General features: G+C 43.3%; 3 protein-coding genes across 4 annotated transcripts; 2 read left to right on the top strand and 1 right to left on the bottom strand.

Moving 5' to 3' along the window:
• Window positions 1-229: 229 nt before the first annotated feature.
• NDUFB6 (NADH:ubiquinone oxidoreductase subunit B6) lies at window positions 230-11,301 on the top strand. 2 transcript variants are annotated; one of them, XM_004581056.3, is made up of 4 exons: window positions 232-539; window positions 2,706-2,798; window positions 7,772-7,816; window positions 11,129-11,301. In XM_004581056.3, the coding sequence occupies exons 1-4, from the start codon at window positions 360-362 to the stop codon at window positions 11,195-11,197; spliced, it is 387 nt and encodes a 128-aa protein (XP_004581113.1). In that variant the 5' UTR covers window positions 232-359; the 3' UTR covers window positions 11,198-11,301. The 2 variants fall into 2 exon arrangements, with proteins under 2 accessions (XP_004581115.1, XP_004581113.1); XM_004581058.3 differs by lacking the exon at window positions 2,706-2,798 and having other exon boundaries at window positions 230-539.
• A 395-nt stretch (window positions 11,302-11,696) lies between these two features.
• SMIM27 (small integral membrane protein 27) lies at window positions 11,697-12,330 on the bottom strand. The gene is made up of 2 exons (XM_036496565.2): window positions 12,181-12,330; window positions 11,697-11,837 (listed from the first exon to the last, which is right to left on the bottom strand). Exons 1-2 carry the CDS (start codon window positions 12,223-12,225, stop codon window positions 11,730-11,732), a joined length of 153 nt encoding a protein of 50 aa, XP_036352458.1. The 5' UTR covers window positions 12,226-12,330; the 3' UTR covers window positions 11,697-11,729.
• TOPORS (TOP1 binding arginine/serine rich protein, E3 ubiquitin ligase) lies at window positions 11,919-22,425 on the top strand. Its single transcript, XM_058672517.1, has 3 exons — window positions 11,919-12,226; window positions 13,433-13,627; window positions 19,231-22,425. The coding sequence occupies exons 1-3, from the start codon at window positions 11,975-11,977 to the stop codon at window positions 22,150-22,152; spliced, it is 3,369 nt and encodes a 1,122-aa protein (XP_058528500.1). The 5' UTR covers window positions 11,919-11,974; the 3' UTR covers window positions 22,153-22,425.
• The last annotated feature ends 4,864 nt before the right edge of the window (window positions 22,426-27,289 follow it).

A 27,289-nucleotide genomic window follows, 5' to 3' on the forward strand; every position in this document is an offset into this window, starting at 1 on the left:
CCACAGACTCGGCCAATTACAGAGCGATCGGGGGAGACGGAAGCAAGGAATTTCTCATCTGGACGTGACATTCGCTGAACCATACTTGCTCATCTTTCCAGCTCCCAGCGTACAAGTTCTTCCTTATTAGACCCTCCAGTGCTCCGGCCCTCAGCCTAAACCCACCCCCCTCATCCGGACCCGAGCGAGGAACGCTTCACAGCCAATGCGCATGCCCAGACCTTGGACGACGTTGGCGTGATGTCATAACCGCGCGCCGCTCCTGGGCGTCCTCGCAAGGTCGCTTTGCCGAACGGGAACGCGCATCCTTGACAAGGGAGAGGTTTGGGGGTGCGAGGTGTCGTTGCTGCCTCGTCGGCATGTCGGGGTACACGCCGGATGAGAAACTGCGGCTGCAGCAGCTGCGAGAGCTGAGGCGACGATGGCTGAAGGACCAGGAGCTGAGCGCTCGGGAGCCAGTGCAGCCCCCGCAGAGGACGTGGCCCTTGGAGAGGTTCTGGAATAAGTTTCTGCAGAATGAGGCCCCTTGGAGGAAGTTGGTGAGTGACGGGCGTCCCCGTCGGGGCGGGTGGCTGTCACACCAGGGGCTGACAGCGTTGGGCGAGGGAGAGCCGGGTTTAGCGAGGACGCGGTGTCCGTTGCAGGGTCCTGGGCTGGGATCTGGGAGCGTGTGGCTTTGGGGCGCCCTCGCCATTCTGCCGTCAGGTGTGGGGAGGAGGCGGCGCTGTGGAAAGCCTCAGGATAGCTTGAAGTTGAAGCTCTGTGGGTTTAGTGTTTGGGAACACACGATTAACTTTCCACGCTGAAGGCACGGCCCCTCAGGGCCCCGAGAGCCTGTGGCTGCTGGGACAGCCACTGACCCCACGACACCGATGGTGTGCTTGGCGAGTCAGGCTCAAAACCTGCCTTTTCAGGGTCCGGCGCGGTGGTCAAGCGGCTGAAGTCCTCGCCTTGCACGCACCGGGATCTCATATGATCGCCGGCTCTAATCCCGGCGGACCCGCTTCCCATCTGGCTCATTGCTCGTGGCCTGGGAAAGCAGTCGAGAACAGCCCAAAGTCTTGGTACTCTGGATACCCCGAGGAAGAGGCTCGGGGCTTCTGGGTTCGGATCTGGCCGTTGTGGCCACTTGGGGAGTGAATCAACGGATAGATCTTCTCTGTCTCTCCTCACTGTATATCTGACTTTCCAATAAAAGTAAATAACTCTTAAAAAAAGAAAACACCTGCCTTTTTAGAACCACCGTCTGTGCTTCTGAGTCAGTTATGAGTGACAAGTGGTAGCCCTCGGAGTTGCTTTCCAATACCTCTGCAGTTAGGCTGGGTGCCTGCATTCCACCCGCGGTGTTAGCTAGTATACTGGGTTCATTATTCCCTTAAGATAGAAACTGTGGTCTTCATATTAAGTGGGAGGTACTTTAGCCCCAGAGAAGCACAGAGATAGGAATGGAAGGAATTCAGGGTGAAATTTACATATGCCTTAAAAAAAACCTGCTACCTAAGTAGCCTGGTATAACATGATTTCTGAGAAAATGGGCCTTATCATACAGTGATAGAAGTCAGCTGTTTAATACGTCATCCCCTCACCTCTTGTGTCTCTGACATTGCTTGCTGATTTGGAGCCAGCCCTGGCTCACAGTTGACAGCCTGTCTGTCAGCCAGTGATTTAAGCAAGTAAATAATCGTTTGTTGAAATCCATCTTACTTCACATTTTTTCTTAAGTTATCCTCTGTTATTCTGCTTAGATCCTAGATTGTCCTTCACTTGAAAGGACAGGTGGGTTTCAGTCAAATTGGCTGCTGTGGATAAGTTTTGTCTTGCAGTTTGAGTGGCAGGAGACAGAGAGCTGCCATCTGCTGCTGGTTCACTCCTCAGATGAGCACAGCCACCGGGGATGGAACTGAGTGGGGAGCCTGGACCTGGGCAGCCGGAACCTACTTGCAGGGGCCAGCCCACTGTCTGTCATGGTCACAAGAGTAGGAAGCTGGGGCCCTGAAAGGACGTTACCTGACATATGTTATGGCTTTGATTACTCTGATTATAAAATTTTAGTGTTTATAACCATGTTTTATTAGGAACAAACTTATAATAAGGATTTTTTGGAAGTTTTTTTAACTATGTATATATAAATGCCTTTCTTTAATCTTAAAAAGATTACTTGTCTTAAGCTTCATTTGGTCTGGACCCTGTGGGCATGCTGTAGCAGGGTCTATGTTTATTTCTTTAAAATGAAATGCTTTATTTAAAAGATCTTTATTTTTATTTGAAAGGCAGATTTACAGAGGAAACACACGTAGAGAAAGATCTGTTCACTGGTTCACTCCCCAAATGGCTGCACACAGTCGGAGCTGAGCCACTCTGAAGCCAGTAGCTTCTTCCAGGTCTCCTGCATCAACACCTTGGGCCAGCCTCCAGTGCTCTTGCAGGCCTTAAACAGGGAGCTGGGTTAGAAGTGGAGCAGCTGGAGTACAAACTGGTACTCATATGGGATGCCAGTGCTGCAGGCAGAGGGTTAGCTTGCTATACCACTGTGCTGACTCCAGGCCCCATATTTAGTAAAAAAAAAAAAAAAAAAAGTACAAGTTGGCAAGCCTAGACTGTAAGGAAACATGTGCCATTTAGAAATTTGTTAAATAATATCATGATATTGTTATATACATATATTGTTAGTGGTTTTATATTATATATGTGTTTTTCCCCCACAGGTCTATAAAACATACCGGCACAGCATCTTTGTTTTCACTCATGCACTTATACCTGCATGGCTTATTCATTATTATTTTAAATATCATGTGAATGTAAGTATGTTTTAAGTATGTATTTGCAAGAATGTCGTTTTACTGTTTTTGAAAAGCATTTGTTGGTATGCCATATTTTTAGTGGAAATAATCTACTTTTAAATTATTTTTGAAGTACTTCAAATCCTTTTATGTAAAAAGCTTTCTAAAACTTAGGTAATTCAGTATGAGTTTTCAAAAAACTAGTCTTTGGATTAATTTACAAGCTTAAATATATTTCCTCATAGCAAGAGTATTTAAATGAGCAGGATATAACGAACCCACTACTACCTGTGTAAACTAGGGAAGGTGAAAATTCTTGTCTGTTACGAGCATAGACCTGGTATAAAGTGAAATTCCAAATAGACAGTGGTTATCTTTGCCTTCATCCCATTTATTTTCCTCTACTTTCTCTGTTTTTTGTTTGGGTTTATAATTTATTTAGACTCTAGGATGTCCAAAAGTTCTGAGTTTTTCCCTGAAAGATCTTGCATGGACTGACTGAATAGAGCCAGCTGCCATGTTTTAGAGGAAGGACAGCACCAGATGTTGTGGAGTGTTGGATCTCAGGCAGGGGCAGAGGGCGTGTTTTGGGGAGTGGCATGCGAGGGGGAAGCAGTGATGGCTGCCGGTGTGCAGCGTGGGAACACGCAGTAAGGAGGGCGTTCTGCCACCTGGGGGCTGCAAGGGCAGAAGGTGGGCATACCTGTTTGGGGAGCAGGTATGGCAGTACATGTACTGGTGCAGGATGGTGGCACCTGAGCAGAGAGAGGACACGTGGATGAAAGTGGTGTGGTCAGTGATGGAGTGGCAGGCCAGAGGAAGGTATCAGAACTCAGGGAACTGAAGAGAACATTCGAACTGAGGTGTGATTGTCATGATCAGAAATTGTTTATATATAGGGAGATTAATTGATCAGGTAAGTTCGTGTTTTCCTAATGGGGTTCAGGATTCTCCATTAGAAAAGGGAAAAAACCTTGAGGTGCCAGAATAGAATTGGGGGTATTAGTGTAAACTCACATGGTTTCATTAGGTATTGATAGACACAGAAGTAAATACAGGAGTAGGTATGTGTATGTATAAACATAACCACTTCCTAGCTCTGTCCCCTGAAAAGACCTGGGAATAGTGTTTTTTTTTGTTTTTTTTGTTTTTTTTTAAATTTTATTTATTGGAAGAGTTAGAGGGATTGACTGGTTGATTAATTCCATCTTCTGGTTCATTCCCCAAATGGTTGCAAAGGCCAGTGCTGGACTGGGTGGAATCCAGCCATTCTGTGTCCAGTTCATTCTGTGTCGCATGGCGGTGGCCAGGTCCAGGTACTTGCGCTGTCTTCTGCTGGTTTCTGGTGTCCTAGGCTTGTTAGCAGGGAACTGGATCAGAAATGGGGTGGAGTGTGTGTGATAAGGGTGGTGCTGTAGTATAGCAGGTAAAGCCACAGCCTGTGGCACCAGTGTTCCGTATGTGCACTGGTTCAAGTCCCAGCTATCCCATGTCTGATCCAGCTCCTTGCTAATGGACATGAGAAATCAACAGAGGTAGTCCAAGTGCATGGGCTCCTGAACCCAGATAGATGTAGAAGAAGCTCCTGGCTCCTGACTTATGTATGTTACAGCTGTGGGCAGTGGGGCCATTTGGGGAGTGAATCAGTAGATAGAAGATCTCTGTCACTCCCCGTCTGTGTCTCGGTAACTCTGCCTTGGAAATAAATAAATATTTAAAGGAAAAAAAAGTGGAGTAGTGAGAACTTGAATCAGTGCTCACATAGGAAGCTGGCATGATAGGCTGCAGCTTAACTCACTGTGCCACAATGGCAGCCCCTGGATCTTATTTTCTGTGCACATTTCTCCACTGAAAGGATATCAACCTCTTACAAAAAATGTCTGATTCTAGGGCTGGAACAGGGAAAGTAAAGGATGAGACTCTGATGTGCCAGAAAGTACAGAAATGCCCAAAGAATGATGGGGACGTGTCAAAAGGACATCGAGTTAGGTTGGAAGCATTCCCACCCAGTTTAAACATCAAAATAAATGATGGTAGTAATAGATGGGGGTCAATGGAATAAAAAGGTGAAAACACTGAGTCCATACTGGTATAAATAAATGAGTTATAAAGCGAGGACAGGGCCCAGTGTGGTAGCCTAGCAGCTAAAGTCCTCGCCTTACACACGCCGGGATCCCATATGGGCACCAGTTGTAATCCTGGCAGCCCCGTTTCCCATCCAGCTCCCTGTTAAGGCCTGGGAAAGCAGTTGAGGATGGTCCAAAGCCTTAGGATCCTGCACCTGTGTGGAAGATCCCAAAGAAGCTCCTGGTTCCTGGCTTTAGATCAGCTCAGCTCCAGCCACTTGGGCAGTGAACCAGTAGATGGAAGATCTTTCTCTCTGTTTCTCTGTATATCTGACTTTCCAATAAATAAATAAATAAATAAATAAATAAATAAATAAATCTTTAAAAAAAAATCTTAAAAGTGGGTACAAGAAAAAAAATCTATAGCCTGTTACTAAATAATAAATGGACAGAATGGTAGAATTAAAAGTCACCATTGAAAATTATCACAGTAATAAATGTAGCTAAGGAACATCAAAATATCAACATTGATCTGAAAATAGCTAACCTCAGAGCACTTACTGATTACAAAGGAAAAAGAGTAACTTTATAGTAGGGAAATCTGGTTCTATGTGCTTGGGTAGTGAACCAGTGGATGGAAGGTTTTTCTCTCTGACTCTCCTCTCTGAATCTGACTTTCCAATAAAAATAAAATAAATGTTTTTTAAAAAAAGAATATTGTGTTTGTAGGAAATAGATACAAGTAATAAGCTGATCAGCAATTTACCATAAAGTGATTCAAAAAATAAATTATTTTATCAGTATTTTAAAATAATGATTTAATGAATTTAATGGGTGGCAGGAACCCAAGTACAGGGATTCAACATGGACTTCCCTAATATAAGGACTTATTATGTGTGGATTGTATTGGACTTTAAAATTGTGAAATTTAAAGTTTACCTGTGTTCTCTGACTAGGCAGATCATGTCCCTTGATCGAGTGCCTTGTATGTCATCTTTATTGTTACACAGACAGTATGTGGGCACATCACTAAATTCCTGACCTTGAGGAGTTTATGGTAATATTAATAGATCTCATCTGGGTAAGGCAGTGGAGAAGAAAAGTACTTCCAGGAAGGAATAAAAGAATGATATGGAGTCAGTAATGAACATGCTCGTATATTCGTTCAAGACTGAGGAAATGATGACAGTGGGAGGCATCTGTTGACTAGGCTGGACCAATTTTTGGAGCATCTTAAAAGCTAAACACAAGAGATTGAACTGTTTGCAGCAGACAATGGGAAGCCACCCAGTTTTCAAATGGAAGAGTCTTTTAATGAAGGTGACGTTGAGGAAAACAAGAACATTGCTAAGTGGGATGAATTGAAGTGAAGAAAGTTCTGGCTAAAGTATATAAACTGGAAACCGTTATGGCTTACTGCATGTGAGGCAGTGAGCTCTGCTCGGGAATGAAAAAGAAGCCAGCCCTTCTGAAGACAGGGAGAAGCACCTGAAGTTAACTGTTAACGAAGCTGAGACTAAAACCAAACTTCAGAATCGTTTAGGACTGTGAGGTTTAGTCTTGGGAGTTTTAAGTGAGGTATCGGGGGAGGGATTTCTGTAATGGGCAGGAAGTACTTGTGCTGCCAAGCAGTGGGCATCACCTGTTTTATCTGTTAGTGGGGCTAAACGGAATTAGAATTGGGTTCCAGTGTTTTGATTTTATAAACCAATAGAAAATATTTTTTTAAATATTTATTTTTATTGGAAAGTCAGATATACAGAAAGAAGGGGAAACAGAAACAAAGATCTTCCATCCGCTTGTTCACTACCCAAGTGGCTGCAGTGGCTGGAGCTCAGCAATCCGAAACCAGGAACCAGGAGCTTCTTTGGGGTCTCCCACGCGGGTGCAGGATCCCAAGGCTTTGGGCTGTGCTCGACTGTTTTCTCAGGCCACAAGCAGGGAGCTGGATGGGAAGCAGAGCTGCTGGGATGCCCATATGGGATTCCGGTGTGCAAGGCAAGGACTTTAGCTGCTAGGCTACCACACCAGGCCCCTAAATGGTGTCTTAACTGCTGTGCCAAACATTCACCCTTAGAGACTACTAATAAAGAATATAAATTATAGGAGTATCAAGTGTACAGAAGAGTTTAAGTGGAGTAAAGGACTATTTATGAGGACTGTCATTTTAACTAGGTTTTTCTGAATCAGTGATATTTTAAGAGAAACATTAATAAGGATGTGGGTCAAGCAGCTGTCTAGAAGAGCCCTGCCAGTGGAGAAATAACATTAAACATTAAGCGGTAAATGTTCCGAGGCCCAGACAGGCTTGACTGGACTGGAAAAGGGGCTGCTGACCTATATTATAGTAAGGAAAATGTGCTAGGAGCTCAAAAAGGTGGTCATGGGCTGCATCATGAAGTGTCTTACGGAGAGTATCAAGGACCTTGCCACCTGCCTTTTTCTTCAACAGGAAACTTAGATCCCAGGAGTGCTGCTCCTCTCTGCACGCACTGTGGAGGCTGGACTGGGAGGGCAGAGTGGAAGCCCGGAGGCCAGCAACTGCCATTGCAGGAGCCTGGGTGAAAACAGGGTGGTACTGAAGCTGGTGAGCAGCAGCTTCATTCAGGTGTATTCTCAAGGTAGAACCAACAGGCTCTGCCGAGCGGTCAAGAGTTTTGGCTTTCATAATTAGGGGAGTGGAAGTGCCATTTACTGAAATACAGAACATGGAGAGGACAGTTTGGATAGGTGAAGTTATGTTGGGTCTGATTCAGTCTGAGATGTGTATTTGATAGCCAAGTAGAATACTGAGTAAACAGTTGGATGAATGAGTCTCAAGTTCTGTGAAAATTTGGGGTTTAAATTAAAATTTGGGATATAATTTATTTTTTATTTTCAGAAGAAACTATACCACTATAATTAACACAATTACTTTCCTTGCAGACAAAACCGTATACCATGGTTCAGAGGAAGCCCAGAATATTCCCAGTAAGTGTTAAGACTTCTTAGTTTTTTTCTTTTGTTCATTATTTCTCTTTCCTTCCCTGTAAATGATCATTGGACTAAAATGTTTCTTTTTTGCTATCAGTTTAAATTCCTGTTTTATGCATTTTTTAAAATAGTAAATAGTGTGAAGTACCAAGTAAGTTTAAAATGGGAAATGGGTACATGTTCTGAATCTTAAGTGAAGACCTTGGACTGTTGTGAGTGGAAGGTAAGAGGTTTTTTCACTGTTGCCATTTCTTGTTCGGTAAAGGACTTCCGAGCACAAACCTGAGCATGGTGATAGCAACTGAACTTCTGTTATTATTTTAAAGCCTAGACTCTTAGGGCTTTGTCCCTCATTTTCAAGATTAGATCTTAAGCTCCTCTCATCTGTGATTTTAAAATCTGTCCAGGTGTGTTTTAAATTTTATGCTTTGAATATGTTAGTAACAATACTAAGTTTAAAATGAGTTCATTCAATGTTAAATGATTATATAGTATAAATTTTTAGTGGCTGGCTATAAGATTATTGTTGGCATATTAAAATACGTTACATTTCTTGTCTGGTCACAGATAATGAATTACCATAAGCCTAGATGATAATTTAAAAAAATAAAATTCAGTGTTGATTCTTGCTTCAAGCAAGTAACATTGTCACAACCATCTATTATCTGTTGCAACAAGGGAATTCTAAAGATATTCACCATATTGACTAACCATACTGAAAGGAAACCTGTGTAACTGATGTTGGGGCCCAGGGAGTCTCAAGATAGAAATGATCTGCTAGTATTATTAGTTGGGTAAATTTATTTAGTATTCCACTCATATATTTGTCCCCCTGTCCACACACATTGTGCTCATTGAAGTAGAGTTACAAAGAGGAAGACTGAGAGTGAGAAAGAGATTTTTCCATCTGCTCATTCATTTCCCAAATGCCTGCAATAGCGTGGGCCAACCCAGGTTGAAACCCTGAGCTAGGAACGCCATCTGGGTTTCCAATGTTGATGGCAGAGGCCTAAGCACTTGTGCCATCATCTGCTGCCTCCGAGGGTACATAAACACTGGATTAGAAGTAGATATGCTGGAACTAGAACCAGGTAGTACCTTATGAGGTGAGGTGGTCTCAAGTGGCAACTTAACAAGCTATGCCACAACACCCACTCGCAGCTGCACAGCACAGCAGTCAGTCATTTTCTTGGGAAGGCTGACATCCTAGCAACAACATTGTAAAGGCTTGTAGCTGTTGTTTGTGGGAAATACTTGAATGAACACAGATCTTGTTTATTGAAAGGAACACTTGTCCATTGTTCTTTTAAGTCTACAGTTTTGTCCAGAGGGTTCGTTTCATTGTCAGCCTGGACTACATCTGAGTGGTATCAGGAAGCACACCTCCTTAGCAGTTGTATAGCCTTCAAGATCTGCTTTTTGTTCACAGGTTCAGTTCTAGAGTTGTCTTAATTTCACATACTCACATGCTTTTGTGGTTTGATTTATCATCCATTTTTCTTAACATTTGATAAGCAAGGGAGGAGACAACCTTGTAGACATATGTTTGCTTCCAGTCAATCTCATATGTAGAAAAAAACATTTTTTTCCATGCATATAATCAATTTTTAAAAACAATTTATTCAAAAGGTAGTTAGAGAGACAGAGATCTTCCATCTGATGCTTCACTCCCCAGATGTCCACAACAGCCAAAGCGAGTCAGGAGTTTCTTCCAGGTCTCTGAGTAGGTGCAGAGGCCCCAGGCCCTAGACCCTCCTCCACTGTCTTCTTAGACTATTAGCAAGAAGTTGGGTTGGAAATGGAGCTGCAGGTCTAGAAGTGGCAAACATTCAGGATGCTGGCATCAAAGGCAGAGGCTTAGCCTTCTGTGTCATGGCACTTGCCCCCACAGTTACTCATCTGTTTGTCTTCATGCAGCCACCTCCCAACTATGGCAGCTAAGTGCAGACCTTCTGTTAGATTGGTTCAAAGGCTACCTTCATATTAGGGCCAAGCTGTTCCATTTACTGAATCTTACTGGGTTTCTGTTGCTTTGACTTTGTTGGGTAAACTCAAACTGTTTAAGGATTCAGAAACAGTCTAATATTCCAGTACTACAAAGTCTTGAATTTTTAGATTCTCTCCATTTTAATTTTTCCTCTCAAATGGACCACTTCTTGTGTGAACTTATTTCTTATATTCCCAAGGCAGTCAAAAATATCCAAACACAGACTGTAACATTCTCCCAACTATTTCTCCTAGGACCTCTAACTACTGTGGTTTGCTTCCAAATTATAGAAAACATTAAGTAATTTGCCACTGCCTTTTATTTCCATCTTTTAGCTTTGATTGTCAGAGTCTGTCACCAGACTGCTAAGCCAATGTCATGTGTTTAATGCATATTCCAGCAGCATTAGTACCACCTCAAGGTGGTCCTTTGTTAGCTTAATAGTAACTGTGATAAGTACTGTGGCGGCTTAAAGTAAGTTTATTACATCACAAACAAGTTTTGGGAGGTAGTATTGTGGCATGGGAGGAGGGGTTTAAGCCACCACCTGCAGTGCCAGCATCCTGTATGGGCACTGGTAAGTCCAGGGGCTGTAAGGCTGACAATCTGTTATGCTAGACATGGCTAAAACTGAAGTAATTTTTCGTTCTGTACAGCTGGGGCTAGCAGTGTGGTGTTGCATGTTAAGCTGATGCTTGGGATGTTGCTATCCATAAGAGTGCTAGTTTGTGTCCTGGCTGCTCCATTTCCGATCCACCTGCTTGCTAACTGGCCTGAGAGAAAAGCAACAGATGATGGGCCAAGTCTTTGGATCCCACCCACACAGTTTTTCTGTTGAAGTTCAAAGCCTTTAACCTTTAACCACATACTGTATTGAATGAAGTTTGAGAAACACACCAGGTGCCCAACTAAGGTTTGTAATCTGTCTCCATTGTTAAGACAAATGGAAAACTTAAGTGCTTTAGGTACCCAAGTGCTAGGAATACACTGCACTGCTGTCTTAAATTTAACATGTCTCCTTGCAGCTTCTTCCTGTGGCTTCTGGTTTTGGGGGGCTTGTGAAATAAACATCCCTTCATCATTTGGGGAACATAATGTTTTCTGTATGTTTTTAAGTGAAACTTATCCTAATTTTCCTTCATGTCAGGAGACTTTAACACTGGTTGCTCATCTTGAGATAGCCTCCCTATAGAGTCCTTTTAAAGTGAATTCCAGAACTAGACTTGTTTTCCAATCAAGGTCTGACCAACACTGAGCATAATGGAACTTCAGCTGCTACAGATTTCAGATTTTTCTACTAAATGCTTCCTTTTTCCCCTTAGGGTGATACAATTCTGGAGACTGGAGAAGTAATTCCACCAATGAAAGAATTTCCTGATCAACACCATTGAACTTAATTAAAATTTTCAAAAGTGTATAAACCCAAGTTTGTTCCTCAATCACTATATTTGCTGAATACATTTTAAAAAGCTTCAATAAAGTTTACTTCCAGAGACGTGTCATATTTTTCCATAAGTAACACCAATTACTAAACAGATGACATGAGTGACCACTTACTAATTCTGACCCTTCCTGACTTGAAAACAAGATGTAGAAAAATAACTTAGTCAACATATATATTTTTTCTTTTACAGTACTTAATTTGGTGTGTGAGAATGCAACAAAATGAAATAGTGTAATAAGCAAATAGAAGAAAATAAAATTTCAAACACTTGTTTTAAAGAAGGCTTTCTGAGGCATTAAGGCTATATTTCAGAAACCATCAGATTAGTTGCTTTGAATCTTGCGAATATAACACATTAGTGCTAATTATAAAAGACCCTCCCAAAATAAGTTCAGGAACTCTGTATTATCAATTTTACTTTTTAAAAGCCTACATAGGTGTCAGATAAACATAAGGAATTTGCAGAGAACTACACATTTTCATTCATCCCAGAACTTGGGGTACTGTTTCCTCAGCTGTCGCCGTGCGGCCACCGTGGATGCATAGATGACATATCCCCACGAGAGTAAAACGATGGCAAACAGCAACTGTCAAAACAGAAAAGAAAACCCGCTAAGACAACCAAAGCAAAAGCGTACTCTTTTAAAACATGTTTCCCTGCACCCCTGCGGGTGCGGGGCTCCCGGGCGAGGCGGCCGGAGCGCGAATCCTCGGAGCGAGCGGAATGCCCGGGATTCCAGCGGCGAGCCTTCCCGGCGGCCTCTACGTCAGAGGCGGAAGGCCCTTCCAGGAAGGGGCGGGGTCGGCCGAGGGCGTAAAACGCTCAATGCTGGAGCGGGCTGTGGAGTTACGGGGCGCTGAAGACACTGGGCCCTTCCGCCCGCGGGCCTGCAGGGCCACTGCGCGCAGCTCCGCCGGCCCGGGACCTACCGCCGAGCTCATCCAGTCCAGGGTGCGGCGACTCACTGGCCTCATGGTAAGGAGGCGGGCGGCGGGGGCCGGCTGGGGCTGCAGGCCCTACAGGCAGCTCCCGGGCTGTGGCGGCGGGCGGGCGGCGGCGGTGGCCATCTTTCAGTCGGGCACGAGCGCCCGCCCACTCGCTTCCAGGGGATTCAGCCAACCGTGCGGCGGGCCACTTCCGCCCGGAATGGGGAGCGGAGAGTTCCGGGGGGAGGGCAGCCCGCCTTTCGGGAGCAGAGAACGCTGCGAGACCAGCCCGTGCAGAACTGCTCTTTGTCACCTAGACAGCTAGGCTTCCGTGTTCCGTTTCAGACAGTGTAGTAATTCATGCAGAGTAATGTGCCGTCGTGTGCGTTTCAAAGTTGATTTGACACCTAAGGCACGTTTTCAGTGTGACATGCAGCTCTAAGAATAGAAGGATGTTGGCCCCCGCAGCTAGCCCGCGCCCCGCAGCGTGTCCCTCTCGGACCTCCCCGCTGTTTACATAACAGGGACGCGTCCTCGCGGGCGCCCGTCCTGGAGCCCCGACAGGCGCGGCGTTTCCACGCACGCCCGCGGCTCGAGTGTGGGCCGAGCGGGGCCGGTGGGCGGCGGTTTGGCGCGCGCGGGGGTGGGGGCGCCCCGCGAATCTTGGGGCGCTCGCAGTTAAGGCCCGGCTCCTCGAATCTGGTGTTCCTGAGCCCCACCATTTTCACCCGAGTTTTTGCCCCCCCGGTTTCCGCGAGTGGGACAGAAGCCAGCAGCCGTTGTCTGAGAGGAAGCCGGTTGGCGGGCCGGTTGCCGCCCTCTGGGGACTTTGCAGGGTACTGTGTGGCCGCCGGGTCACTGGAATCCAGTGTAGCCTCGGGCCACGTCCCTGGAACAGTTCCCTCCTCCGTACACGAGAGCCAATTCTAGTAACTTCTCTCAGAGTTTGGTGGCGTTGCAGACCAAGCTAGCAGTCGTGTTCTCCGGGTGGCTTCAGGCGTGACCGTGCAGCCGGCAGCCCTGGAAGCCGCTGGGCTTAACCAGCGAGGACGAGGGCGAAGGCCGGGCTCCTCGGGCTGCTCGGCTGCTCCGGGCGGAGTGTGGGGGGAGGGCGGCTCGAGCCGCGCGCTCAGCCCCCCCAGCCCCCGCGCATGCGTCGCCCCGGCGGGGCTTGTGTTTTGATGCGCTGGGGGCTGGGCCTCGGCGTGTATCCCGCCCCCACGCTGCCATTGGTGAAAGGTGTCCTACGTCACAGGGGTCGAAGTCGCCGCCGGGGTCTCCGCTGTCTCGCGAGGAGGGTGAAGCACCGACGCCGGCTCCAGCTCCCGAGGGGAGGCGGAGAAGTCGCCGGGTCCGCCTTCGCGGCTCCTGCCGTCACCGACCCAGCTTCCAGGGCCGGCGGGAGCTTTCCTCGAGCACCTCAGCAGGGGCTGCCCCGGCGTCCCCCAAGGTGAGTCCAGTCGGGAACAATGGGGCTCCGGGGGCGTTGGGAGCCTCGGCCCGGGGGGCGTTGGGAGCCTCGGCGGGGCCGGGGCTGGCGGGCGGCGCACCTGTGGATTGGCGCCGTGGGCGCGGGGAGGTGGTGTTTCACGAGACTGCTTCCTGAGAAAAGTCCAGCCGAGTCTAAATGGTGATAGCGCCCCCACTTGGGTGTGTGACCTTGGCCGGGTTCCCTGAACTCCTGGGCCTGTCTGAGGATTGGGAAGGAGAGTGTCTTCGTGGGTTGTGATTATGTAATGCCGATGGTGGCCCTGTGGCCGTGGCACTTCTCAAGCAGAGAAAGCGGCTGTCACCGTGGCTGTTGGAGTTGCCCATGCAGCCTTACACTTGCAGGGCTGGGCTAGCCCATGTGCAATTGCCCTGTCCACTTGGTGCGGCCTTCCCCGTGGGCTGCCCGTTGGTGGGCTGGCAGGGGGCAGTGCTGATTGAAGGGTGATGGTTATCTAGTCGTCACAAACTGTCCTCTGTGTGGGCACGGCTAATCGCCACCAGAATGAGCTTGATTTCCAAATAGTGTGAACAGTGTGTCCAGCTACTCCTGGTACACCGCTTTACGTGACCACCTTTTCAGGTGGATTCTTCTCCATTTTAGAATTGAGGAAATTTCAGATTTTGAGCAGTAACGCAACTCAGAAGCGGTGCTGATTGTAAAAAGTATACTGTACAGCAGTCCTGCTGCGTTTGCATCCTTACACGGTTTTCCAGCTTTCCCATCTGTGATGAGATAAAAGTCACTGGATTCTACGTCTCCACACCTTTCTCCACACCTGTGTGACTTTTAATTATCAGAATTTCCCCTCCCATGTTAGATGAACTGTTCTTGTTAAAAACCAGCAGATTTGAAGATTTAGACAAGGAAGATGGGCTTAATCAGTTTATTTTAAAGATGAACTTTGACCAGTTCTCTGGAGGACATGAGGGAGAGACTGGGCAGAATGGTGGTGGCATCCAGCAAGAGAGGGGAGCCCATCAGTGCTGAAGACCTGGTGAGTGCCTGGCATGCCAGGCTCCAGACATGGCTGTGTCCATCTTGGCATCTTGTCACCAGTATTTACAGATTTGCTCTGTTACGGTGCTGCAGTTAAGGGGCCAGTTAAGCACTCATGGCCCACATGTGCGTCTCTGGGTTCAGTATCAGCTCCCGGCGGAGGTAGGATCAGAAGAATCCCCTTTGGGGAAACTTAATTTCTAGTCCTTACTGCTGGAATGCTAGAGTAGAGAAATTTTTTTTTTTTTAAGATTTTGTTGTTATTGGAAAGGCGGATATACACAGAGGAGGAGAGACAGAGAGGAAGATCTTCCATCCGATGTTTCACTCTCCAAGTGAGCTGCAACGGGCCGTGCGCGCCAATCCGAAGCCGGGAACCAGGAACCTCTTCCAGGTCTCCCACGCGGGTGCAGGGTCCCAAAGCCTTGAGCCGTCCTCGACTGCTTTCCCAGGCCACAAGCAGGGAGCTGGATGGGAAGTGGAGCTGCCGGGATTAGAACCGGCGCCCATATGGGATCCCGGTGCGTTCAAGGTGAGGACTTTAGCCGCTAGGCCACGCCGCCGGGCCCGGGTAGAGAAATCTTAATGCAGGTTTTTATCTAGAACTTGAAGGCACTGAATGTGTCTGCCATCAAGTAGGCAGAGATTTACAATCTAATACCAGCACCTCTTGAAAATCTGGTGGTCTTAAACTGTCACCTAGCAACCTGGATGATAGACTTAATTTGTATTTTTAAATAGCTTTATTGGGCCCAGCAGCGTGGCCTAGCGGCTAAAGTCCTCACCTTGAACGCACCGGGATCCCATATGGGCGCCGGTTCTAATCCCGGCAGCTCCACTTCCCATCCAGCTCCCTGCTTGTGGCCTGGGAAAGCAGTCGAGGACGGCCCAAGGCTTTGGGACCCTGCACCCGCGTGGGAGACCTGGAAGAGGTTCCTGGTTCCCGGCATCGGATTGGCGCGCTTCGGCCCGTTGCAGCTCACTTGGAGAGTGAAACATTGGATGGAAGATCTTCCTCTCTGTCTCTCCTCCTCTGTGTATATCCGGCTTTCCAATAATAATAAATCTTTAAAAAAATAATAAAATAAATAGCTTTATTGAGATATGATTTCAATTCCATTCATAACATTCTCCTGTTTTAATTATGTAACTCAGTGGGGTTTTTTTGTGTATTTATAAAATTGTGATGCCATCACCATAATCCGTTTGTAGACCATTTCCATCATCCCAGAGAGAAATCCTGCTACTGCCTCCAGTAGCCACTGGTCTTCTTGCTGTTTGTATAGGTTTGCTTAATCAGAACACTTTGTATAAAAGGTATCTTACAATATGTAGTCTTCTGTGTTTTTCTTCTAACTTAGTATTATGAAGGTTCACTATGTTGTGGTCATGGATAAGTGCGTTACTTTTTTTGTTACCAGATAATTTTCTGGATATGGATAGACTACATCCTGTTAATCCATTAGTTCTTACTTTCAAGCTATTGTGACTAATGTTGCTGTGAATATTCACATAAAGTTTGGACAAGTTTTCACTTCTTTTGGGTGGATATTCAGGTGTGGAATTGCTAGCTAATATGCTAGTTCTACTTCATTTTAATCTTAATAATGTTTCTGGAAAGATAAGTCCTTTATTTGATATTCTTGCATTGTCATTTGATGATTCTGAGAATACCATTCTCTGAAGGTAAATATATTATTCCTTTGTAGAAATACAAAAGAGAACACTTATTGGTCCTTAGGTGTTACGGACAATATTACAAGTTAAGTCTTTAGCCTAATGGTTGACAGTTTTTTAACTGTCAGTTTTTGACCACTTTGTTTTATTTGAATTTGAGTTTCCCACTAGTAATTTTTTTAAAAAAAATCATGTTGTCAGATCTATGTGAACTAGAGATGTTGGACTATGCTGAAGCAAACTAAAATAATACTGAGTTAAAATTTGCCAGTCTTTTTTTCCAGTTCTGATAATAATCTTATCATTTCATAGAGGAGAAAAACTAAAACCCTGAGTTAATGTAGATTTCTCTGGTTTAAAGAACTACTCTAAGTGGAAACCTGGTTTTCAATCCAGGTCTGTGATTACCTGTCTAGTTTCCTTCTTACACTTTCCTAACCCCTCCCTCCAATACTTGTTCACTATTTATGTTCCTAAAGCTTTTACCTGTTCTTTTATTCCTGAGTGAAGAGAAAACATTGTAATTAGGGAGAATGCTGGGAAATTTAGGTTGTATAAATATCTAAGAGTTTGCAGTTGGCCTCCTGTGTTAACAATTCTCTTTTCTCAGATTTATAAAGTATTCTAGTACAGGAATTGAATAATTTAGAAGATAGATGTTTAAAGCATCCTTGAAGAAAATGTTTGGTCTTCCCAGAGAGGAAGAGTGATTTGAGTCCTCACTATACTTGAAGCAGCAGGTGATGGCCCGGTACTTGGGCTCCTGCCAGTTATATGGGAGACCTGGATTGACTTCTGGCTTTTGCATGTCCGGCTCCAGCCCCTGGTTGAAGGCATTTGAGAAGTAAGCCAGCAAATAGGAAATTGCTTTTTGTCTGTATCTGACTGTATGCCTTTTTCTGTCTTCCAAGAAGTTAAAAAATACATAAGAATTTAAAAATGAATACACATTAAAAAATTTTTAGGACAGCAGTAGTTTTGCATTTCATTTCCAGAAAAATAGAAGGCTAGAAATATTTGGACCACCAAAGGAACATTTGCTAAGCATTAATCTTTACTAAGTCATTATTCTGAGAAAGTTAATGTGCCTTATTAAGAACTTTAATTTGAAACTAAAGATGGGTATTCTTGTATTTCACAGGTTTGGGTTCTGTTTATTTTCTATTCATACAGTTTAAAACCAGTAAAATTTAGGAAATTGTAATGCTATTTGAGTAACTTGAATATCAGTTCTGTTACTCAACTAAGTTGATACTTGGAAATTGTAATGCTATTTGAGTAACTTGAATATCGATTCTGTTATTCAACTGCGTTGATACCAGTTGACCGGTAGTGGGATTTTCTGTGGTAAAGGAGGTGGAAGAAAAGGAATAATAAGCCCTCAGAAACAAAAAACTAATGTTTAATATATACAAAATAGGGCTGGCCATAGTAGCCTAGTGGCTAAAGTCCTCATCTTGCACATGCTGGGATCCCATATGGGCACCGGTTCTCATCCCAGTGGACCCGCTTCCCGTACAGCTCCCTGCTTATGGCCTGGGAAAGCAGTAGAGGACGGCCTAAAGCATTAGGACCCTGCACTTGTGTGGGAGACCGGAAATAAGGTCCGGGGTCCTGGCTTCGGATTGGCTATTCTCCAGCCGTTGTGGCTGCTTGGGGAATGAATCATTGGATGGAAGATCTTCCTCTCTGTCTCTCCTTCTCTGTATATCTGACTTTCCAATAATAAATAAATATACACACATATATATATACACGCACAAAAAATAATTAGCATAGAATGTAACCAAAGAAGGAGTAAAGAGGTAGCAGTTTTGAAATACTGGATTTGCCAAGCTAGGTTTCTTATAGTTCATTTCTAATACTGTTTCAAATAGTAAATTTCAGCTCTAGCTGTAAGTTGTAAGCCTATGTAAGTAAACTGAGGAATGTAAATAAAAACAAAGCTAATATTTAAGATTCTAGTAGTGATCCTTTTGGGGAAAAAGTAATAGGGTAAAAAACTGAAACATGATTTCAGGATACCTTTGGATTGAGTTTTGTGTTCAATAAATTAAAAAACCCAAGGAGGGCATTTTTAGAAATGCTGAAAGGAATCGGTGGTTACCTGATTATAATAGTACAATAACAATAGTATAGCAGGTGTAATAATAGTACCCAGCAGTCACTATGAGTCAGAATCTGCCACCGAGTGCTTTTACATTTATTTCACTTAGTCGTCATTAAAGATTTATTTTTAAGTGAGTCTTTGAGAGCCATAGCATTAAAAAGGTGAACTTTCCGGTTTGTAAATTGTGTCTCACCAAATCTGTTTCAGAAGAGTTGCGTATACAGTATTAAAGCAAATCAATACTAAATAGTAATGGAGAAAATGTATCTGAAGGTTACACAGATGGTATTAATTGAGGGTTGTATTTTTTTCTGTAGAAAGAAAAAACTGGAAAAACATTAAATTCTGAGTGGTAAATACATGGATGCTTGGTGTATTTTCTTTTTACCTTGTGTGTGTTTCAGTTAAATTATTTATTTAAATAATAAGAGAATGTTACGTAATAGTTAAAGCGTATTGAGTCCTGGGTACCTTTTGTAATGTTTTCTTAGAAAACAAGGGAGAACAGGTTCTGTTATTGACCTACAAATGAAAGAAAATCACATAGTAACTGGTCCATAGTCATTGATAATGTAGAACCAAAATTTAGTACTAGGAAATCTGTCTTAGAGCTTGTGCTTTGAGCACTATATTACTGTGCTTTACTGCCCCTTTGTAATAGTAATAAATCATTCAAGTATTTTCTCCAAAATATATCCCAAGGTTTTTATTTGCATTTTTGTTCAGATTAGTCATTCTTCTTTTTCAGATTACTGATATATTTCTTTCCCTTTTACAGATAATGGCATCAGCTGCTAAAGAATTTAAAATGGACAACTTTTCACCTAAAGCTGGCACTAGCAAATTGCAGCAGACAGTACCAGCTGATGCGTCTCCTGATTCTAAGTGTCCTATATGCTTGGATAGATTTGATAATGTGTCTTACTTAGATCGCTGCTTACATAAGTTCTGTTTTCGCTGTGTACAGGAGTGGTCAAAAAACAAAGCTGAATGTCCACTATGTAAACAGCCCTTTGATTCTATTTTCCATTCTGTGAGGGCAGAAGACGACTTCAAGGAGTATGTCCTAAGGCCTTCATATAATGGTTCTTTGGCTACCTCTGATTTTCGACGATTTCGCTACCGTACAACCATGACAAGGGACCGGAATGCTTCTGTTTATTCACCTAGTAGTACAATGAATAGAAGAACAACAACTCCGCCAGACAGTGGAGTACTGTTTGAAGGACTGGGCCTCTCAACAAGACCTAGAGATGCTGAAATTCCTCAACTTATGAGACAGATTGCATCAAGGAGGCCACCTGCTTCAGATGAAAGATCTTTGCGGAAAATTCAAGAACAAGATATTATTAACTTTAGGCGAACCCTCTATCGTGCTGGTGCTCGAGTTAGAAATATTGAAGATGGTGGCCGCTACAGAGATATTTCAGCAGAATTTTTCCGTAGAAATCCAGCTTGCCTTCATAGATTAGTCCCCTGGTTAAAACGTGAACTCACTGTTCTTTTTGGAGCTCATGGATCTTTAGTGAATATTGTCCAGCACATCATCATGAGTAATGTCACTCGCTATGACTTGGAGAGTCAGGCATTTGTGTCTGATTTGAGACCATTTTTACTTAATCGAACTGAGCATTTTATACACGAATTTATTAGTTTTGCTCGATCTCCTTTTAATATGGCAGCTTTTGACCAGCACGCCAATTATGATTGCCCTGCTCCTTCATATGAAGAAGGCAGCCATTCTGATTCTTCAGTCATAACAATATCTCCAGATGAAGCTGAGACCCAAGAACTGGATATTAATGTAGCCACTGTTAGTCAGGCACCATGGGATGATGAAACTCCAGGACCATCTTATTCAAGCTCAGAACCGGTACATGTTGCCATGTCTTCCCTTTTAAATACTTCAGACAGCTCAGATGAAGAACTTGTCACAGGAGGAGCCACATCTCAGATACAAGGAGTAAAAGCCAATGAGGACCTAAATAATGACAGTGATGGTTCTTCAGATAACTGTGTCATTGTTGGCTTTGTTAAACCACTGGCTGAACGGACCCCAGAACTTGTTGAACTGTCCTCTGATTCTGAGGATTTAGGCTCCTATGAGAAAATGGAGACGGTGAAGGCCCAAGAACAAGAGCAGTCTTACAGTTCTGGCGATAGTGATATGAGTAGATGTTCATCTCCACACTCTGTCCATGGAAAGAGTGAGCAAATGAATAAAAATCGTTGTGATTCTGGAACAAGAATCAGATCAAAGAAGGAGGAAAAACGATCTACATCGTTATCTTCTCCCAGAGACCTGAGCTCATCTATGAGAGCAGACAGAGTGAATTCCCTGTATAACCGTAGACACAGGAGGAGGGGACGATCAAGAAGTTCAGATTCACGTTCTCAAAGTAGAAGTGGGCATGATCAGAAAAATCATAGGAAACATGGTAAGAAAAGAATGAAGAACAAACGATCCAGAAGCAGGGAGAGTAGTAGACCTAGAGAGAGAAGAGACAAAAAGAGATCAAGAACTAGAGAGAGCAGTTGGTCAAGACGAAGCCAAACACTTTCGCTAAGTAGTGAAAGCACAAGCAGATCGAGATCACATAGCAGCGATCACAGTAGAAGAAGATCACGGAGCAGAAACAGAGATCGTTATTATTTAAGAAATAATTATGGAAGCAGATTCAAGTGGGAGTATACGTATTATAGTAGAAACAAGGACCGGGATTGCTATGAATCATACAGGAGGAGGACTTTGTCCAGAGCCCACTATTCCAGACAATCTTCAAGTCCAGAATTTAGAGTTCAGTCTTTTTCTGAAAGAAATGCTAGGAAAAAAAATAATCACAGTGAAAGAAAATATTACTATTATGAAAGACACAGATCAAGGAGCCTGTCCAGTAACAGATCAAAGACTGCATCTACAGGACCTGACCGAATGAGAAATGAAAAGCCTGGAGGGAAAAGAAAATATAAAACACGGCATTTGGAGGGTACTAATGAAGTGGCTCAACCATCTCGTGAGTTTGCTTCTAAAGTAAAGGATAACCATTACCAAAAGTCTTCATCAAAATTCGATGGAAACTGTAAAAATGAGAGTGATAGCTTTTCAGATAGCCGATCATCAGACAGAGAGACAAAACACAAGAGGAGGAAAAGGAAAACCAGGAGTCTAAGTGTAGAGATTGTTTATGAAGGAAAAACTACTGATTTAGCTAAACATCATAAAAAGAAAAAGAAGAAGCACAAGAAGAAACATAAGAAACACCATGGAGAGAATACTTCACGGTCTCCGGTTATTATTACCATTGACAGTGATACCGATAAGGAGTCTGAAGTTAAAGAAGACACAGAATATGACAATAATGGTCTTCAAGATACTCTACATGATGAGTTTTTGACTCCTTCCTTGGAACCATTTGAAACTAAAGATGTCGTTACAATAGAAGATGAAATTGGAGCCCTGGACAAAGAGTGTGACATTACCACACTTACAAACAACTTAAATCATGCCAGCAAAACTGTGGCTATTATTCCACCCCATGCAACTTCAGTTGAACAAACTCTTGATGTGAGAGAAGACAGCAACTTGGACTCTGATTTGGGGAACCAATCCAATAATGTATCTCTTCAGTCTGAGCCATCAAGGCAATTGCCTTCTCCGCGGACATCATTAATGTCAGTGTCTCTTGGTAAAGATGGATAGGTCTTAAAAGCATCACATTCGGTTCTGATGGTATAGGAAAAAAAGAAAAAACCCTGTCCTCTATTAGAGACTATTTAAAGATGACTTTAGGTAAAAACTCCCCCTTAAAATATTTCGAGTGACTTCTTTTGTGTTAATTTGTAAAAATCATTATTTGTTCAAAACGTATGTATGTCCCACTCTGAGATATGCACTTTTAAGTGAAGAAGATATTGTTAACAGTTTATTTAAAACTGGGATCCTTTCTAAATAAAGTATAAATTTTAGAAATTATTTTGTAAAGCAATATGGTATTGACATTTTCAAGGTAGAGTATTTTTGAATTTTTGTTTTGAGAATTATTCTGAAAGTGTGTTAAATGCTGGCAAAAATCCCTCAGGCAGTCTTTATTTCTCTTCCTAAAAACTATGATTCAAAACTATTTCTTTGGGATAAATTAAAAGCCTTTTAACCTGCACCTTAATTTCTCCTGGCAAAAGAGAATTTAGTATTCTCTTTATATGCTTGTTTATCAGGGCTGCCAGTAAAACAAGTGCATTCAACAATAAGAGTAACAATTTAAAACAAGAATTCACAAATTTTCCTATCCAGTATTTTTTAAAATGAGTAGAGCCATAATCTTAAGGTATAGGTGATATTGTGAGTACTTCACAGTTTTAATGATTATTTTATTTGTTACTATCATTTTGGGCCTTTTTTTTTTTTTGCAAAATGGAGTTAACAAAGATTCTTTAACAGACTTTTACATTGGTGTTACTTTGATATAAAGTAGCTATGTTAATGTTTTAGTGACGACAGACTCATCCTGTATTTATATTACTGTTGTATTGCCAAGGAATGGCAGAACTTGAATTGATCTAAATTTAGCCTTCAATTTGCCTTGCCACCATCCTCATTCATACTCAGTGGCAGTGGGAATGTCTGTTGTTAAGGCAGGTTTTGTTTACAGTCCTACTTCCAGGTGGAAGTGATAGTTGAGTTGGAATTCAGAAAACAAGGTGATATTAACAAGGAGTGGAGTTGCTGTTAGCAAAGGAAAATGTGTGCAGCAGTCCAGGGACAGAAGAAAGCCTAACATGATCCAAGAAAAGGAACATCAGGGCTTGGCACAGCACACAAAGTAAGCAAATAAGCTTTGCAGGCCAAGCTTAGAATTTGTTTATGCTAAGAGCAGCAAAAAGTAGTTTAAAACTACGAGATCCAGAATTGATGTTGACCATTTTAGTGAGCCAAAAGGTGTACCTGTGAGGAATCTATAGTTGATCAGATAATTTTGAAATTAAACAGTTACTTTGTAATTATAATGATGTTAGTATTAAAAACTAAAGGGTACTTTTTAAAAAAATTTTATTGCAAAGTCGGATATACAGAGAGGAGGAGAGACGGAGAGGAAGATCTTCTGTCCGGTGATTCACTCCCCAAGTGACTGCAATGGCCAGTGCTGCACTGATCCATAGCCAGGAACCAGGAACTTCCTCCAGGTCTCCCATGTGAGTGCAGGAAGCCAAGGCTTTGGGCTGTCCTGGACTGCTTTCCCAGGCCACAAGCAGGGAGCTGGATGGGAAGCAGGGCTGCCAGGAATAGAACCGGCACCCATATGGGATCCCGGCATGTCCGAGGCAAGGACTTTAGCAGCTAGGTCACAGCACCGGGCCCGAGACTACTTCTTTATTTTGTATTGTGATTTCACGATTTCAGCTAAACATTTAATGAAAACAGTTTATTACTGCCATGTTCTTAAATGTTCAAATTCCAGATTTCCAAGTATTTTATTATTCTAGTTGCTGAATCTCCTTTCTGATATTAGGTCTATATCACCTAGTCTAGGTAGCCAGAATTTTCCACTTGTACTACCAGTAGTGAGTCAGCTACTGTCAACTGTTGCTTTATACTTCATACTTTCCCCAACGTAATAGTGATCTGTGAATCTGTGCCTGATCAAGTTCCAGTCTGTTGTCAGCATTTTTGTAGTACTGTTTGTGCTAAGGCCACATGACATGTCTTCGTATGTGACAGTTTCCTTCTGGGAATTGAATTTTGCCCTGGAAAACTAGATTCCTGTTAAAGTATGTCTCCTCTTAATTACATTCTGAACAATTACACATTCCTTCAGAGATATCACAGCTTGTAACGACCAAATGCTTTATTTTGTACCAGTCTATAATTCTGTGGCAACATTAAATAAATGTACTGCCATAATTCTTTCACTATTTTACAATAGTTGTATTTGAGCTGATAGGTGAACAGGTGCTTCAGCTGTCTAGTTTTAGGAAAGATATGCTGCCTGTCCACGTTAGCCTACGTTCGTAAGTTGTATATATTTGGTATTTTACCTCAGGTTTTCATGCCTTTTTGACTACAGTCTTTATAAAATGAGTTTATCCAAGATTTTCATGCTTTGCTCGTTAGTGTTCTTTCCTTGGGTTCAGAGAGTGAAAACTTGTTGCTGCTAGTAGTCCAGTTTGACTTTTCCTGTTGGCAACTATCCAGTCCTAAGCTTATCCAGTTTGCAGTGATGAGATATATTATAGAGGTAAAGGAATTTATGCAAAATAGGCTGACAATTCAGATTTGCAGGAAGTTCTTTCCCTTATGAAGAATTGGCCCTACCAGTGGAGGATGTGAACCCTCTGATCCATCCAGTAGCACATCTCGAGTAGTGAGTAGCAAATTTTTTCTTATAGGCACTTTAGGGTACTGAGGTCAAAATACTTTTTAAGGCTGTTTCTACTGCTGGTTGATGGAATTGGAAATACAGGGAGAAGTTTCTCTTCACCAAAAATTAGCATGTAGAGCATGGACATTTGCAAGTGGTAACAGTAAGTTACTATGATAATGTAGATATTGTTGGTAGGAATTTATATAGATCCATTCTGTACGTATACCTTCTGTACTGACCCTTTCTCCTAAAAGTGCTTTTGGTGCTGTTTCCCTTAGTCATTTCCTCCCTGTTGCTACATTCTCCTTGACAGCACTTCAACAGGCAAACGCTGCAAAAGGATGAGTTCCTTTTAGGAAGATTTGCTTTTTTGAACATGGAGGTCAGAGGTTTTGGGGAATCTCTGGAGGAGTAGAAGTTCCTGTTGCAGAGTTTTTAATTAGGAGAGATTAGTCAGAGCATAGGCAAATTAGTAATGGATAGAAATAGCTGGAGGTAAAAAAAAATTTGTGGGATTTTTTTGTTGTTGTTGTTGATTACAGTGCATTATGTGACACAGTTTTATAGGCACTGGGATTCCCCCCACCCCTGCCCAAACCCTCCCCCATTGTGGATTCCTCCACCTTGTTGCTTTACCACAGTTCAGATTCAGTTGAGATTCTTCTGTTGCAAGCATTTGCCAAGCATAAAGTCCAGCATCTTATTGTCCAGATAAGTTCAACGGTTTCTTGGGGAGACCATCTCTGGTCTGAAGGTAGAGCCGGCAGAGTATCATGGTGGGATTTGTTTTGAAAGGCAGAGGTCAGTGCTGTGGCATTTAGGCAAATCTTCATCCGTTATGCTGGCGTCCCATATGGGTGCTGGTTTAACCCTTTGCTCCACTTCCAATCCTCTGCTGTGTACCTGGGAGAGCAGTGGGGCGTGGCCCAGGTTGCTGGGTCCCTGAACCTACAAGGGGCACCAAAGGAAGCTCTGGTGCCTGGCTTCAACCCACCCTAAATGGATAGTTTTTCTAAATTTTTCAAATCTTATTTTTAAAAAAGCAGGGGCAGGGGTTGGTGCCTTGCATGATGGTTAAATGGCTAAGATCCTTCCTTTTGCGAGCACCAGGATCCCATACGGGTGCCTTTCAAATAAAACAACAGTGTCTATATGGAAATAGGAAACAATGGATTCAAGAGATAGAGATCCTGGGTCTCCTCATCCACTCCCCAAATGGCTGCAATGACCAGGGCTGGGCGAAGCTTAAGCTGGAAGGCAGCAACTATCTGAATCTCCTGTATGGGTGGCAGGGGTTCATGTATTTGGGCTATCTGCTGCTTTCCTAGGGATATTAAGAGGGAACTGGGTCACAAGTGGAGCAGCTGGGACTCAAACCCTGTGTTCATACGGGATTCTGGCATTGCAGGTGTCAGGTTAACACAGCTCCACAATGCACGTCTTAAGCCTCCCACTTTGTTTAAGATTTATTTTTATTGGAAAAGCAGATTTACAGAGAGCAGAAACAAATCTTCCATCTGTTGGTTCACTTCCCAAATGGCTGCAGTGACCTGAGCTGAGGCGATTTGGAGCCAGGAACTTCAGGTCTCCCACAGGAGTGTGTGAGTCCTGGGTCCCAAGGTTTTGAGGCATCCTTGTTAGCTTTCCCAGGCCATAAGCAGAGATCTGGATGGGAAACAGAGCAACCAGGACACAAAGCAGAGCCTAAATGGGATGCCCGCACTGCAAGGTGCAGGATTGGGCAGTCGAGCCACTGTGATAGACCCTGAGCCTCCGACTTTTAGTTCCTACTTTAGGCAGTTCTGCTCAATGCAAGCCTTAGTCTGTTTACCTAAGAACAGTGTCTTATTGTCAGAAACATTGCCCACTTCATTGTTGGTCTTGACCGGTGCGATCCATGTCTTCAGTCTTCTCAATCTGCTGCTGATCTAAGATGGTCTTGAAGATCACTGGACTGTGGTGAGGTTCTGTGTAATCTAGCTTATTAATCTCAACTTTTAAGTGATGACTACAGGGATCTCAGAGAAGTGTGTAAGTTTTCTTGAAGTCTGGGCTCAGGATTGATAGGCTTTCACTTCACCTTCTGTTATAGTCCTTGGGCTCCACTACTGATGCAAGAAGTTGCAAAGATAATATTGTAAAAGTTGCTCAGAACTGCTCAGTGGATGAAGTCCTGTTCCTCTCGGTTTCTGATTCTCAGATGGCAGAAGCATCTGATGGGTCTGTTGAAACAGATTGGGCTCATCCAGTTTCTGACGCAGAAAACGTCAAGAATTTCCAGGTGATTAAGATGCTGATTTGCAGGCCACAGTTTGAAAATCATGTGTTCTGCATTTTACTTAACCTCATTTTAATAAGAATTAGGATTTTTGGTTATTAATCTTTTTTCTTTGGTTTGTTGACTGGCAGTGTCAGACTTTACGAAGACTTGTGGGTGATTTCACACGTGCGTCATGTGTTTTAGAAGCACTCCCTGCA

The sequence above is a fragment of the Ochotona princeps genome, chromosome 14 (genome assembly GCF_030435755.1).
Source record: "Ochotona princeps isolate mOchPri1 chromosome 14, mOchPri1.hap1, whole genome shotgun sequence".
Taxonomy (NCBI): domain Eukaryota; kingdom Metazoa; phylum Chordata; class Mammalia; order Lagomorpha; family Ochotonidae; genus Ochotona; species Ochotona princeps.